The 15,666-nt window shown below is 36.5% G+C and overlaps 3 protein-coding genes across 5 annotated transcripts in view; 2 read left to right on the top strand and 1 right to left on the bottom strand.

Moving 5' to 3' along the window:
* The window catches only part of Gro (groucho), a 74,141-nt gene extending 70,679 nt beyond the window's left edge, over nt 1-3,462 (top strand). For both annotated transcript variants that reach the window (XM_028171786.2, XM_028171785.2), the window contains exons 14-16: nt 646-728; nt 1,982-2,181; nt 3,079-3,462. In XM_028171786.2, the coding sequence (XP_028027587.1) occupies nt 646-728; nt 1,982-2,181; nt 3,079-3,186 (391 nt within the window). In that variant the 3' untranslated portion in view covers nt 3,187-3,462. The remainder of the gene's footprint in view (nt 1-645; nt 729-1,981; nt 2,182-3,078) is intronic.
* Nucleotides 3,463-8,824: 5,362 nt separating this feature from the next.
* LOC114241126 (uncharacterized) lies at nt 8,825-13,103 on the top strand. 2 transcript variants are annotated; one of them, XM_089736313.1, is made up of 2 exons: nt 8,825-9,636; nt 11,847-13,103. In XM_089736313.1, exon 2 carries the CDS (start codon nt 11,854-11,856, stop codon nt 12,673-12,675), a length of 822 nt encoding a protein of 273 aa, XP_089592439.1. In that variant the 5' UTR covers nt 8,825-9,636; nt 11,847-11,853; the 3' UTR covers nt 12,676-13,103. The 2 variants fall into 2 exon arrangements, with proteins under 2 accessions (XP_089592439.1, XP_028027667.2); XM_028171866.2 differs by lacking the exon at nt 8,825-9,636 and adding an exon at nt 11,390-11,765.
* Nucleotides 13,104-14,073: 970 nt separating this feature from the next.
* LOC114251724 (uncharacterized) lies at nt 14,074-15,506 on the bottom strand. Its single transcript, XM_028186105.2, has 2 exons — nt 15,258-15,506; nt 14,074-15,066 (listed from the first exon to the last, which is right to left on the bottom strand). Exons 1-2 carry the CDS (start codon nt 15,303-15,305, stop codon nt 14,599-14,601), a joined length of 516 nt encoding a protein of 171 aa, XP_028041906.2. The 5' UTR covers nt 15,306-15,506; the 3' UTR covers nt 14,074-14,598.
* Between the last annotated feature and the right edge of the window lie 160 nt (nt 15,507-15,666).

Below are 15,666 nucleotides of genomic sequence, written 5' to 3'. Positions count from 1 at the left end.
GAGATTCAAGGAGGATTCAATTGATTTGAAATATTAGCATCTTAATTACTTGACGAACTGCATTATTGTGTGCCAATAGTGGGTAGAACAGTGGTGCCAGGACTCTAGGAATTATTTAGAGGAATAGGAAAAGGAGATAAGACAAGGAGATATAACATACTATTGTCTTTGAGGTTAGGTGGGTTAAAAACTCTCCCACCTTTTGCTTGGCACCTCGAAAATCTGAAGTTACTCAGTCATACAGTTTAATATGTTATTTAATTTTTATTTGTTTATTCGATTGCATTAATGACTTATTAAAACAATTTATTATTTTTTCTTATTTCGAATAATGATTTATGCGATTTATTCAAAGAATTAAGGAGTAGTTTGCGCCGCGTAGAGATCGCTTATAACTTTGTACCTTTAAATTAATAAAATACGAATTAGTTATTAACTACTTTACTTTTTTTTTTCGTAGACAATACAAAGATTTTCAATAAATACTAGGATTTTCTTGGAAGGGCTTTTTTAAAATATTATTATATTATGAAAGGTGAGAGTCATTGAAAATTAAATACAGACTCCAAGGTTTTGAAGTCGTGGTCCTTAACCACTAGATCAACGAAGCGATCAATGTAATCATATATCTTATATTCTTTACAGATCATGGGATTTGAGAGAAGGAAGACAGTTGCAACAGCACGATTTCAGCTCTCAAATTTTCTCATTAGGATATTGCCCTACAGGTAAGACGGAGTTTCCATAAATTGTAAAACAAAGCACATTTAATTTAAAAAAAAGTTAATAATATACGCTAAAACTAACTATAAATTTTTGTTTTAAATTTGGAAAGTTGAGACAGTGCAATGTATGTTTAAGGAGTATACATATAAGTATATCATACCGCTTTGGCTTCTAGAATACTAACATACCGTATATAATAACTATGGTAATGCAAATGCTTACATACATGTAACATACCTGACGTTTATTTATTCATTTGGATTATTTATTCATTGCACCGAAAATCGGAAGACATTTTATAAAAATTACCGATCTACATTCTAAATTCAATTCCATTGTGACGTTAGGTTTTTTTGTTTTACGGGCAGTTATACTCAACCTTTTAGTCTAAGTTGTTTGTATTAATAATCTCTAGTAATACGAGGGGAGTTTTCTAAGTCTAACAGAATTTTTGATAAAACTATAGAATCTACATTCGATGTTTCTGTTCCAGTTCTCTTTATAAAAAGCATCTTTATAAGCCCTACTAACTACAAAATGGTTCATAATTAATATTTGTAAAAAAAAAAGGTTTGATGTTTTGGGATTAAAGACGCACGTACGCGGTACATGCACGGACCGACTGTCGGGTCCGCTAGTTTTATTCCTCCTTCTCCTTGCGTCGTTCTCTTCATTACTGAGGGTCGTGACTCCCCTGCTGCATCAACCTCTTTTGTACGATCATCCTCCATCTGCTGCGATCTCTAGTCTCCTCGTGGAGCTTTTTTTTGTTGCTTGGATGGGTGGACGAGCTCACAGCCCACCTGGTGCTAAGTGGTTACTGCAGCCCATAGACATCTACAACGTAAATGTGCCACCCACCTTGAGATATAAGTTCTAAGATCTAAGTATAGTTACAACGGCTGCCCCACCCTTCAAACCGAAACGCATTACTGCTTCACGGCAGAAATAGGCAGGGTTGTGGTACCTACCTACCCGCGCGGACTCACAAGAGGTCCTACCACCAGTAATTACGCAAATTATAAATTTGCGGGTTTCATTTTTATTACACGATGTTATTCCTTCGCCGTGGAAGTCAATCTTGAACATTTGTTGAGTACGTATTTCACTAGAAAAATTGGTATACTCGCCGGGGGGATTCGAACACCGTTGCATCGCTTCAACACGAATGCACCGGACGTCTTATCCTTTAGGCCACGACGACTTCAAAATATCCATAGCTAGTTTTATTATATGGTTTAAAAAAAATCCACAGGCGAATGGTTAGCGGTCGGCATGGAGAACAGCAACGTGGAGGTTCTGCACGCGGTGAAGCCGGACAAGTACCAGTTGCACTTGCACGAGTCGTGCGTCCTGTCGCTCAGGTTCGCGTCATGCGGGAAGTGGTTCGTCTCCACCGGGAAGGATAACCTACTTAACGCATGGCGCACTCCGTATGGCGCAAGCATATTCCAGGTACGTATTTTTTTTTCTTCATATCGACTCTTGAAAGGCAAATGTGACTAAGCGACAATAACTGCTTTGTACATAAATGATAGGCAATAACCAAATTCGATGCGTAATAAATATATATTTCTAGGTCTATTAAAATAATTTCAACCCTACAGCTAGATTCGTTAAAATAGTTTTTTTTCAGGTATTTCAACTTTAAATAAGTCTACTGTAAAGTTCACGCATTGTCGCTTAGTTATGTTTGCCTTTCAAGCGTCGATATCTAATCTGGTAGCCTTGAGAGGCTATGTCAGCATAACCTTAACAAGTAGGTGAGCTCACGGGGCTCAAACTTGACGACGTTGCTAACACTAGCCCTAGCAAGAACAGTGCTTTGCAGAATTTACCATCGAATCAGAAACGCGACCTTGAGAAGATTCGGCGAGAAACTCAATGGGCTGTATCTGTTGGCTAATTTAATTTTGAATTCACTTTAAAATTAATAGTAGGTTCTACATTATTTTAACGGGTACTCGCTGAAAGTCCACTGTCTGTCATATGTGACTACGAGCTTCATTGTTCAAGACGTATAGGGAAATTTTTGGATGTTTAAAATAAATGGAAGAGTCTATAGATAAATAGGCAAAGACAAAACGGTTGATTGCCATTATCTCGTTCTATTTATCAACAGATTTTCTTGTTTTTGTTAAGAGTTGTTTACAAGTCTTAGTGCAATAAAAAAATACGTAAATAACACGCTAAAACATTAATTAAAAATATAACGATGATTATTATAGTTTGTACCGAATTCGGTATCGACGATCTGACTGATTCTTCTCATTTATTTTACTTCAGAACTACGAATCCAAATCTAGTATTAAGACGTAGCTCATCTAGCTTACAATATATCTTTGTTCGCAGTCAAAAGAATCATCGTCGGTACTGAGCTGTGACATTTCATCGGACGACAAATACATTGTGACGGGCTCCGGCGATAAGAAGGCCACAGTTTACGAAGTGATCTACTAGTGAAACGGACAAACAGACGAACAATGTGACTGTGCTAGTGAAGGAGAGAACGTTCCGCGAACGTTGAGTAAAGTGATACATAGTTATAGTGTATGTATAGATTAAATCGGGAAGCCTGTATGTACTTATGCGACATGTTTATATAGATTAGTGTGCGCGATTTATGTTTATTTGTTGAGCGCCCGTAGTGTATGTTGGCAGCAGATCTCAAAATGATTTCGTTTCAATATTGTTGTAAAATGCTCGTATTAAAAAAAAAATATGCGCAAAACAGTACTATGTTTCTATTATTTCTGAATCCCCCAGACAATTCTGTGCCAGCTCCTTGGCCGTTATTTTTTTTATCGCCCTTGTAGGCAGACGAGCATACGGCCTACCTGATGGTGAGTAGTTACCGTCGCCCATGGACTTCAGCAATGCCAGGAGCAGAGCCAAGCCGCTGCCTACCGTAAATTACCGTTATTACAATAAACGTTGAGATTTACTTGGTTTGGTTAATTCCATATTCTGTTTTATCCTGCAATATTATATTTCCGGCATCCACTACACAAGAGTGACTAGCTAAGTTGAAGCCCATGAAAATGGAATGAAGCTGTTAATTTTAAATTTATGTTGCGGCTTTTCACAGGGATGTCTATTTTGTATTTTTATTATGTCCAAATCTGCAATAAATCTCCGAATCGCAAACAGTAAGAATATAGAGAGCGCGCATTCTGAAATGGCTATATCGCCATCGCCATCCTATAGACAGCACGGCTGGACATAGACTATCAACAAAGTTCGCCACTTAAACTTTCCACGATCTTCAACATGTCGCCGATCTGTCTCAGCACCTTTAACACACCTTTGACAGACCTTTGACAGCTATGGTAGGACCTCTTGTGAGTCCGCGCGGGTAGGTACCGCCACCCTGCCTAATTCAGCCGTGAAGCTGTAATGCGTTTCGGTTTGAAGGGCGGGGCAGCCGTTGTAACTATACTGAGACCTTAGAACTTACATCTCAAAATGGCTCCGGTGACCACTTAACACCAGGTGGGTTGTGAGCTCGTCTATCCATCTATGCAATAAAAAATTAAAGTTAAAAATAAACATGCTTCTATCAGCTTGCTACATCGAGGGGTGAAAGACTATTTGGTTTAAGCGACATTTCGGTTAATACGCACATTCATCTTTGTAATTAAAGGTGCGTTTTATTTTGTATTACATATTATTATGATATTTTTTTCCAATTTTTTTACTTTAAACGGCTCTCCTGTAAAGTTGCAAAAATGTCGCTTAAGCCAAATATGTTTTTTTGCTTATATGTAACCTAATATTCGAACGCCACTTTCACAGACTTCAGTACTTCCGATCTACTTAAAAATTTGCACACGCATCAACGGCCGATGACAACACAAATAATTTTATAAATTCGCTTGAATATTCTGACCAGTGACGACGGGAAAAAAAATCAATCGTTCGATTTTCTGATTAAGCGGGCTTATTAGTTGTTGCTTTTAAACTGTATACTTGATTTTTATGTAAGGTATATATTATGTAAGGCCTTCATCAAATCATGTTCTGTGATTCTGTGTGCTTAGTGCGAGTTTTTTAACGTTCTCGATAGCGTAAAAGTTAACTCATATTTGTATGGAATGGGATCGTTTGCGTACGTTTGCCGTTTAATTAGGGGCGCTGTTACAGTTGCACACAAAATTAGGTTAACTTTTACGTTATCGAGAACGTTAAGAAACTCGTACTAAGAGCACACTGGACCTAAAAATTTACGTACAAACGACTTCACAATGAATGAATAGCGTTGTGTAACTAAATCAGCCTGTTCGAGTAAGTGCCCATCACTATCGCCTCATTTCTGCTGCGAAGCAAGCGTCACGGTTTGCAGATACATCTACCTCACGCTCTAAGACTCAGCAGCCTAAGAGCATTCAACTGCAGGTGAGATATCACGATATATAATTATGGGTAAGATATTTCTAATCAATATCTTACAAATGTATACCTACGTGTATGTTTGCTTGTATTATGAACTGGGGCTCTCCCAACCATGACCACAGTCAAATTGGGCGTTTTGTGTGTTGCAGATATTTTTATTTTTTATTGACCTTGTAGGCAGACGAGCATATGGCCCACCCCATGGTGAATTGTCACCGTCGGCCATTATATAAAACACCCAAGTATTTTCTATTATTTATGTAGACAAGCGGGACCTTAACAGCTTAACATTCTGTTCATCAAATGGTTGTTGGCAGGCAATCACCCATGAATGACGCCTTTAGGTAAAAAAATCACCCGTTAAGCTCATTTAAAAATAGGATAATGTTGGAAAAGGTAATGAGGTATTTTTTTCATTCATAAATAATATAATAATAATATCAAGTAGGTATTGTATGTAGGTAATTATAATGAAAATAATCAATACATATTTACAAAGGGAATAATAAAAAATAAAAATGCTTTTTGTCATATATCTCACTTCGCTTTACAATAACATTTAGGTGTAGGTATTCAATTTATTAGCTATTGACGTACCTATATGAACCCGTATATAGAAATATAATAGAAAATTTTAACACCAAAAACCGACTTCGACAATATAAAATGAGAATACTAATGTAGTCGAAGAAACTTAAATATGCATTATAAAAAGTAACTAAAATAAACTCCTAGTCAGATCTGGATAACATTTTAATGAGACCATAGGAGAAGCGTCAACTTTAAAAAAAATATCAATTTCAAGTAGAAAAGAGTTTTGGAACACACAAAAAAACAGTCGAATTCATAACCTCCTCTATTATTGATCATTTAAAATGGGCTTGTACCACATAGAATATCGAATCGTAATAATATTGTGGAAGCACGTGCCAATAATACACGTTATTCCGGCGACATGTGTTTATAAGTACCGTGGCAAGTGCCACGAACGTTTTGTTATTGGTTGAAACAGATATTGTTTTCGTTTGTAACTTAGTAACAGTCGCTGAAGGCACGATTGACCTGAAAAACAAACATACACGCGAGACTGTAATGAGAACTTAGTGCGCTAATTTAAATTTTAAGATTTAATATAAATTCGATAAATCAGTACGGATAACGGTAGAATACTGGGCTGAAGTAAAAACTCCAATTTACTGAAAAGAATACCACTTATTTTTCGTATTTTAAATGTAAGATATTATGCCGAGCAGATTGTTGCAATATCAAAACATTAATTTGTCTTTTTTTTATTATTTATTATTAGATGGGCTGACGAGCTGACAGCCTCATAGTGTTGAGTTGTTATCGGAGCTCATAGACATTAACAGCGTATAGGACGCCACCCTCTTTGAAACATGAGTTTGAAGTCTCAGTTTTACAGCAGTGCCACTGCCCCACCCTTCAAACCGAAACGCATTATTTCATCACAACAAAAACGGTGGTGCAACAAATGCCCTACAAACAGTAATTACATAAATTATATTTTAATAATATGAAAGTGAATCATTGTCTTTCTACAATGCAGTGATTGTTGCGAGCTAGCGTTCATAGAGCAATCTTAGTGACAATACAATGATATGAAGCTAGCCGACACTCGCAAATATTTCGGGTTAAAGATATTCTTTATTCTCAAAAGAATTACATAAATTCACTTAAATGAGAACATTAAAATAGTTACAATTAATTCAGATCGTGCAGTACATGACAATAATTTACAGTCACAACATGCGGTGCTATGACAATATATTTAACAAAAACTATAAAGATTATTATTTTCTTAAAATGTATAAACATTTAATGTTAGAACAAAATTATACTAGCTCTTTGAAACTGAAATGAATCGTTAAGATTCGTCGATACGTCGTACGATTCTTCAAAACAATGCATGTTAATATGGACATTAAAAAAATATCGTGTTTGTTACCCAACAATTAACACAAAAAAAACATGAAACTAAACAGCCATTGATACCAAATCAGATTACCATTTTTTCCATGATCGAAAACACGCCGCGTGTTTAATGATGTGTTTATCTACAAAGCCATTAACATGTTTTTGTATTGGATTCGCCTAAGCATTGTTTTTGGGTTTTTCTATCATCCTGTCGGATTGCCAGCAGGGATTTTAGATAATTCGGAATTATAACGTAGTAACGTATTAACATTTTTTTAATAAATTAAGAGCAGAATAATAGTCTACATTTTCGAATGGATCATCATTATCCATAATTGCCATTTTGCAAATTGTAAATTATAGGATTTATCTGGCCAATTATGGTAAACATGTCAAGAAAACTACACATTAATCCTAATAAAAGTAAACCTTATTATGCTCGAGTGCGAGTAGGTACCTATATTAAGAAAAAAAGCAAACCAGCTAAATATAAAAAATATGCTACTTGTAAATATCCAAAGGTACATTTGTAAATCCGTAGATAAAGTACGAAGTATACCCTGACTATGCTTTTCAGTAAGATTTAGGAAACAGAATTTTGTGTGCATTAGGTATGCGACATATGTAATAAATTTACTTCCTATGAGAAGTACCTACGTGTTGATAGTCAAAAACACCATTAAAGAAATCACGAAAATCTAAAAATTTTAAAACTCAAAGGAGGTATAGTCACGCTTAGTTAAATTAAAATTTTAAAATATGCTAATTTTAGAATCCTTCGTGGAGCTGCTCAATCATGTACTGAATCAATACACTTTGAAAATCACATATCCTGTGTCCTGCTGGAGTACGTACGTCAATTAAGCGCTGTCTATTTCAAATAATAATAATAAGTAGTTATTGTAACTAACGAACAAACAGACGCTGGCGGTACCAGCCACCGATTTTTATCACAATAGCCTCTGACAAATTATATTAATATACAACTTGACGTATGGACTTTGTGTATGGACTGACATAACTATGAATTGTTTTCAATTAAAAATATCAATTTAATAGCAAAGGGTGTACGGCATTGTCCTTATTACTGTCTACATTTAATTACTGTAATTTTGTTCATACAATAATTTAACTTACAAGCAAGTTCTCTTAGTTTGTGTACCTATATATGAAATGCTGACATGTTACTGTTGTAAGATGATTAAAATCGTCACAGTTTAAATGCTGGATTTTATCTTCACGTTGTAATAAGTTAAGACCCCTAACATTATTAAGACAGAAAGTAATTTCAATTCTTCATCGTCTTCTTGCCTCTATCCTACATTATCTGAGGCACGAAGCATGTCCTCTTATCATGCTGTTTAGAGATTTGCAGGAGTTTTACGAGCGGCTGCCAGAAGTAGATTTAAAGATGCAAAACAAGATTTTTACAAAAAAAAAATAGCCTTATGACTGCCTTTAGGCCAATTGGAGCTATAAGCCAGAAAACATTGTTTCAACAATTATACTTGGTAATTATGTTAAAAGTATGTTATGTTAAATGTATAATTTTGAAACAAAACAAAAAAAAACCATACCAAATCTTTTCGGAAAAAATGGCGTCGTAATGCAAGTGCTCTTTATGTTTGCAATTTTCATTCCTTTCGCAATACAAAAATCAAAGATAAAGAAGTATCATGATGAGTGTATGCGCACAGAGTACACATGGCACCAGATGTTGGCGGTGCCAGCCACCGCAGCCGATAACGGCGGCCGGCTAGACGCGCGCCACGCAAAACCCGCCGCGCAGTGACGCAGCCAAAACAAAACGCAGAGCTCAAATGCGGCACCTGGTTTTCCAGATTTCATTCGTGGAAAACCCAAACCAATAGTTTGGTGATAGAACGGAAAATGGTGGTAAAACGGAAGATATATATAAGACCTTAGTAAGGCCTGCCGTCTTGTATGAATCAGTTTGTTGGACCGCTAAAATGGCGGATGAAAGGCGATTGCATGCAGCAGAGATGCGAATGTTGCTATGGATGTGTGGAGTAACGAGAATGCATAGAATACGGAATTAATATGTTAGAGGAAGTCTGGAAGTGGCACCTGACAGAGAAGTTGAGAAGTGCACGTTTAGGATAGTATTGACATGTGATGAGACAAAATGAAAATGAGATTGGTAAGAGAGTGTTATCTATGAATGTGGTAGGATATAGACGAAGAGGTAGACCTAAGAAGAAATGGATGGGTTGTGTGAAAGACGATATGTGTAAGAGGGGAGTGAGCGAAGAAATGGTATATGATACAGGAGTATGGAAGGAGAAAATATGTTGCACCGATCCCAGGTGACTGGGAGAATGATGAGAATGATGATGATACTAGTTTGGTGGTAGAATGTGGCAGCACCCCTCAACCTGGACTGATTGCAGCCAAGAATAAACATACATTCGTTTTGAAGTATTAGTACCAAGGTGCTATGTATCAGTGCATGAATACTTAAGTGACGCGATGGTATCGAACTTCAAAATTGATGAAAACCTGGACCAGAAAATAAAGGTAGAACAATAATAGCACATGAATGAGAGACCTCAACTGCAGAATGTAAGCATAATTATATATTTTTTAACTTTAATATTCAGCATGTAATTGTTTTGAACGCCTTTGTTACTGATTTACTCTAGTGCAGTAATAAATCTAACAAGTCTGATGCTCGTAGCACACAAGTATAACGTGTCTACAACTTATCAAAGACAATAAAAATAATGTTATTGGACGCATAATTGAATTATAAGTATGTACTTAAAATAGTAGTCTGTTGAGCTTCAATACCTTGTACCCTTTAATTTTTGTATTAATAATAAATAAATGATTAATTTAAATCAGTTTTCACAATGTCATTCGATTCATTCAAAAACTTTTAAGTGGATTTTAGTGATGGTTATTACCTACTCTTTCTCTTTTTCTGAATTGAAAACCTTTGACAATTGACAGCCATGATGGCGAAAAGTAAGTTAATAAGTTCTATAAATTCACGTCTAAGTTTTCCTTCATTATAATAATTTGTTGTAAAAGGTTAAACTAACTGAATAGTAGTTCTATTTTTGTCCCTGAGTAGTGTCTGCAATTAAAATAAATCAAAACATTTCAACAATAAATGAATAAAATGAAATGATAAGGTCTTTTTTTCCCGCCGCGGGTTAAATTCCGTTCAATAAAACATCAAAAGATTACGAAGACATCCGTTAATGAACGAAATTTAATGTTCCGGTAACAAAATAATGAATCATTCTCAAGCATGTAATAAATAGCCATGCCTTCAATCTTACTCGTGGCTGAAGCATTTTCAAAATATTATACCATACAATATGATACAACTAAAACTTTTACCACATATAGGTATCGCATCCACTTTGTAGTGTGGCATCCAGTAAACTTTTTCCTTTTTTATTCCTACCTATTTGCTGGTAGCCTAAGGGATTTTTCCAGACAATCTACTAATCATTCAACACCGGGCAAGCCCACAGCTTAAGAAAAAATAAATTATTTTTTTAATACTCGTAAGATTTTCTATAATTAATTACATCGTGCAGAATTTCAATAATAACAACTATTTTAAAAAAAATGCTTCGTGAAAGAGACATCCGATATTACATCGCGTCGGTAAAAATACGCACACGCATTGATGTTGTATTGCTCATCGTCACTTCGTAGAGTTTTATCATTATTATCAAAGGAAGTAACATAAGTTTTGCAAAAACAACACAGATCCGGTAATAGAACTCAACTTTGACTCGACATACCTACGAGTATAGCAATGTCTGTGTCTAATCTCCGATAACTACTGAACTCCAGATGATCGTTAGAGCAATAATCAAATAGAAACAATTTGTCAAATCATCAATGAAATTAATCACAATATTTATTCATTTATTTAACTAGTGCTCGCCAAACGAAATTCGACCATAATTACTGGTTACTCAAGATTTAGATCCATTTAATATGTTCTCTACTTTCTCTTGATTTTTTTCTTTAAAGATGAAAACTAAATATTTTTTTATCGAGAACATTAAGACTCGTCAAATAACTACCCACAAAAACAAAACAACTCTGGTTCTTCTAGATTATTGTATTAGAATTTCACTATACAACTATTTATGTGAAACCATTCAGTACATTTTTTTCTCCAGTTACAGAATACATTCTCACTTACAAAGTCGCATTAATAACCCTAGGTAAAAGAACTGTAGTTCGGGGCAAACAACCGATAACAAAATGAAACGAATGATCCCCGTCTCAATAACACTGAATAAACTGCATTGTTAATTGATATTTTCTACGTTTTTATCAGCTTTACTGCAAACCGTTAACAAAACAAACTCGGTTACTTGGTTGCAGTGTTTAAAATTACATTGTAACCGCCCGCGCTGTTGACACAAACGTACAAAATTTTGTCAAATAGCATTATGGTGCATGCAGTGTCAAAACCATTGATTGTCTCATTAAGGCGAGCGGTGAACATGTGCGTGCGCAGATCCGTCGATAATCGTCGATCGTTGTTATCGCGCGTCCGTCGCGGTGTCCGGCGGCCGGCTCTCCATCGTGATCACATTCATTCCAACCCCGGGACGCGACACAAGCGCCTGTTAAATTAAACGCTCAGCCTAAATCGTTATCCACGCTATTATCAACAAACAAAACTGGCCACTACATAAAACGCACCACCGTGTTTTGTTAGTAATGTTTACGCGATTGTATTCGATTTTTGAAAGTTAAATATTGTCGTAAATTAAACACACTTTTGTTCATTTCAGATAGACGATGTTTTGTGATAGCAGCGGTCCGCATCTCGAGGAAGCCCTCCTCAATGACCAACTTCTGTTCGAGTACTCGCCGGCCGAAAGTCTAATAAACTTCGAACTCCCGTCCTTCGACTCGGACACCAGCGACTGGCAGCTCAGTGATTTGGATTTCAATTGTGACGGTTTCGTAATCGGCGCCGACGATCCAAACAAGGAAGAGAACAATCTTGTCGACGACTTGCCAGTTTTTGATTTTGAAGATTTAGACAAGAGCATTATCGACGAATATTTATTGGAAGCGTTAAGCAGCGATCTTTCTAACGACGCTCAGCTTTCAAATACGGAATCAATACCGAATATTAGCTCAGTATATGCACTAGAAACTCATGATTATACCTCAATAGAAAGCGAATGGCCGAGACCACGAGAAAAAGCAACTCCAGAAGTCAAAGTTCGGTTCGGCGAACCCAAATATTGTCCGGAAGTCGGCGCTTTTCGATGTCCCGTTGAAGAATGCAGCAAACTTTACGCAAAAGCGTCACATGTTCGAGCTCATTTACGGAGACACAGCGGTGAAAAGCCTTACCGCTGCACGTGGGGTGACTGTTCGTGGCGATTCGCGCGCTCAGATGAACTAGCTCGACATCGTCGCAGTCACTCAGGGGACAAACCTTACAGATGTGTTGAATGCGAAAAGAGATTTGCTAGATCTGACCACCTCGCCAAGCATGGTCGGGTGCACGCACGACGTGCCGCCGCTGCCGCCGCCGCTGCTGCAAGACGCGCTGGGACCACACCACACACTCACCGCAGGAGTTCAAGGAGTATTCTACTTTTGTGAGCTATGTGATATATACAATGACATTGTGAATTATGAGTACTGTATAAGTACAATTCAAAAACTGTGCCAGTGATGTGTTTTTTTTTTTTGCTCTTCTGATTATTGTCGTAACTGGATGTGGATTTGCTAGGTGATAAAAAATAATCATGTGTCATATTAGAAAATTAGTGAACTATTGCTTTGATAGTTTTTATGTCTTATTTAGTTGTAAGACCGACTAATTCCAAGTTGGTTTTGAAATTTGGCGTCGATAAAAAAAAAATTTAGTAATTGACAATAACAAACCTCAAAATATGAGATAATTTGTCCATAATTTCCATTTCACTTCTTCGCAAAACCTAAATTGAAAAGTAACCTTTCTTCGGAACGAAGTGGTCTCGAAATCAATCTTGTTATTAATCATAGATAATAAATACATTTAATATTTATTAATGTTTGTTATTAGTTCATCACATTCACGTTCTGTAAGTTACAAGTTCATAGTAATTAATTTTATCAAAAGAAATAACTATTATACTTTTTTAAATCCTATTCCTTAAATTTACAGCCGTTGTTACTATATGGGTGGCACATTTACGTTGTAGATGTCTATGGGCTCCAGTAACCACTTAACACCAGGTGGGCTGTGAGCTCGTCCAACCAAGCAATAAAAAAAAAAATTATCTATCTATTTATGATTTCAACGAAAGTCGAACTACTTTTAGTCATTAAATCGCGTTTTTGCCGGATAGTTAAATCACCATGGTTCCTAACGAATATGGATCTCCATGATGACCTGGAGCTCGACTCAGTCAGTGATTATTTACAGTCGGCATAATTGCGACTCTTTGGAAGGCGGCACGACATGAAATCTCTTGTCGCGGTCACCGGTAATTACATACCCGATCCTGTAGACCGAATGGTAAACAGTCGACGTCGCCCTAAGCACGTCATTACGGATCCTCCCGAGCCATTAACGGTGCTTTTAGGTACCTCAAGCACCGGCCACGATCCACGCCGAACCCGCCGCTTGCGACGAAGGGCTCGTCGAGTAAATTAACTCATAGACACAGCACAGCCAACTGAGTTTCTCACAGGATATTCTCAGTGGGTCATGTTTCCGATCCGGTGGTAGATTGGTGGTAGAACACTCCCGGCTTGAGCCCCGTGAGCTTTCAAGGCTCAAGCAAGCTTAGGAAGAAAAAAAAAGCGAAAGTCATTCAGCAAAGGGTTTTTCTGTGGACAATTTTAATTCCTCTTTTTGAGCTCTTTCAATATCCCCAGAAGATGTCATACCAACAGAAACTGAATACTCCTTCAATGGTCCGACTATCCAAAAATATAGGAATCCAGTTGCAGAGTCCGTCGTGGTTTCCATAGAATAGAAGTGATCCATCACACGTACCTAATAAATTAACCCTTAAATGCATGATTTTATGCATGATTTTATTTTTAGACCGAGAAAAAATATATTTTGGAGCCATGAATATGCTGATTTAGGGAAAAATAATAAAAAAAATATTTTATTTTATTTTCATAGCTATTTTTATTAAAAACCATTTGTTGCAGAACTACAACACTATGCACTCACTAGACAATAACTACATATGAAAATTTTTAAAACAATTTTTGGTTGTGGGAAGACAAAGAGCTACTCCACACTTCTCACACCTGTTTTGCGTGTATCCCTTGCATCCAGGCATTTTGCATCTGCTGCGAACACAATTACCAGGCCAGTGACCAACATTATCAGTCCTTATGTCCTTAGGAGGAATATGTTGAGCTGGTCCTCTCCTTTTTTTTGCTTGTATTTCCATTTCAACACTGTTGCTGGTACTTGGCCTTCCTCTTTTGTTGCAGAGTTCAAATGAGTTATTTACTTTGGCTAATACCTCAGCTAGTTCCAGTCTATAGTTACATAGGTTTAGAACTGATGAATTGGCTTCAGTTATCCACAATCCTTTGAACTATTTCTGATGTAATAAAATGTGAAAAAATACTATAGGGAGTACCAGTAGTAGCCTCATCCTTCAGTTCAGGTGGGTATGTAGTGTCTCCATGAAAAGCTGTCTGGTCAGAATTCAAAACAATTTTTTTTACCTTCCATACGAGTCCTCTCATAGTTGCTCGGCGACTAGCTTGACTTGTTGAGGGGAATGGAACCTGTGGCACTTGATCATTTGCTGTAGCTTCATTTATCAATGGCGGGTCTCCTGCCATGAATGGATCATTATCGGGGTCATCATTTTCCTCTTCTAATGGACTCTCAAGATCGTGAAGCAAATCGTCTCCATTTTCATAAAAATTCTCATTACCTTCTGTATCCGAGTCCTCAAGATCATCTTCCGAAATCTCTCCATCATTTATTAGAGCTAAATACTCTTCTATTTGCTTTTGATTCAAGTATGGCATCTGAAAACCAATAAAAGTGATAGTTAGTAACTAAACAGGGACATTTTCTAGTAAATGCATATTGTTGCAGATTTACAACAACAAAATAAACAAAATTTCCGAACACACCAAAAGTTTTTTTTATAACTTATAAATTGTACTGAAAAGAAGATGAATTATTACGTAAAATAACTAATTTTGTTTGAACGTACCTTCGAAAACCAAATAATTACACTGCAAAGCAAATACACAATTTTCATCCGCTCCAAAATTACGATCGGCTTTGATTTGTCAATGTCAATTTAAATTTGACAGTCGTGAAGAAAAAAAGTGTGTTGCCACTCGATTAAATATATCACCATGATAGTAATAATCCTGCAACAGCATGCATTGAACTCATACTAATAATTTTATGGTCGTTTGAATGGTATGTTGCAGTTTTACTACTTTATGCATTTAAGGGTTAAGTTACACAAGAAACTTCGAAAGCATACCGCGATGCTTCGAATAGAAAAAAGTGCTTTCCCGTCCTTCGCAGTGCATCACGCAGATAAATATTATTTAAAAAGTGTATTATCTATGCAAATAACCCTTCTTTTCAAATATCACAAAACGTCAATA

This window comes from Bombyx mandarina, chromosome 21 (assembly GCF_030267445.1).
Source record: "Bombyx mandarina strain Sakado chromosome 21, ASM3026744v2".
Lineage (NCBI taxonomy): Eukaryota > Metazoa > Arthropoda > Insecta > Lepidoptera > Bombycidae > Bombyx > Bombyx mandarina.
The sequence above is the reverse complement of the archived record's forward strand: the minus strand, read 5'-3'. Positions and strand labels throughout refer to the sequence as shown.

What these genes read in the sequence shown, in the direction of transcription:
- LOC114241126 (XM_089736313.1), top strand. Translation starts at nt 11,854, where the DNA reads ATGTTTTGTGATAGCAGCGGTCCGCATCTCGAGGAAGCCCTCCTCAAT.
- LOC114251724 (XM_028186105.2), bottom strand. Translation starts at nt 15,305, where the DNA reads ATGAAAATTGTGTATTTGCTTTGCAGTGTAATTATTTGGTTTTCGAAG. An exon ending in TAATTATTTGGTTTTCGAAG is followed by an intron (nt 15,067 to 15,257) that starts GTACGTTCAAAC and finishes ATTGGTTTTCAG; the next exon opens with ATGCCATACTTGAATCAAAA.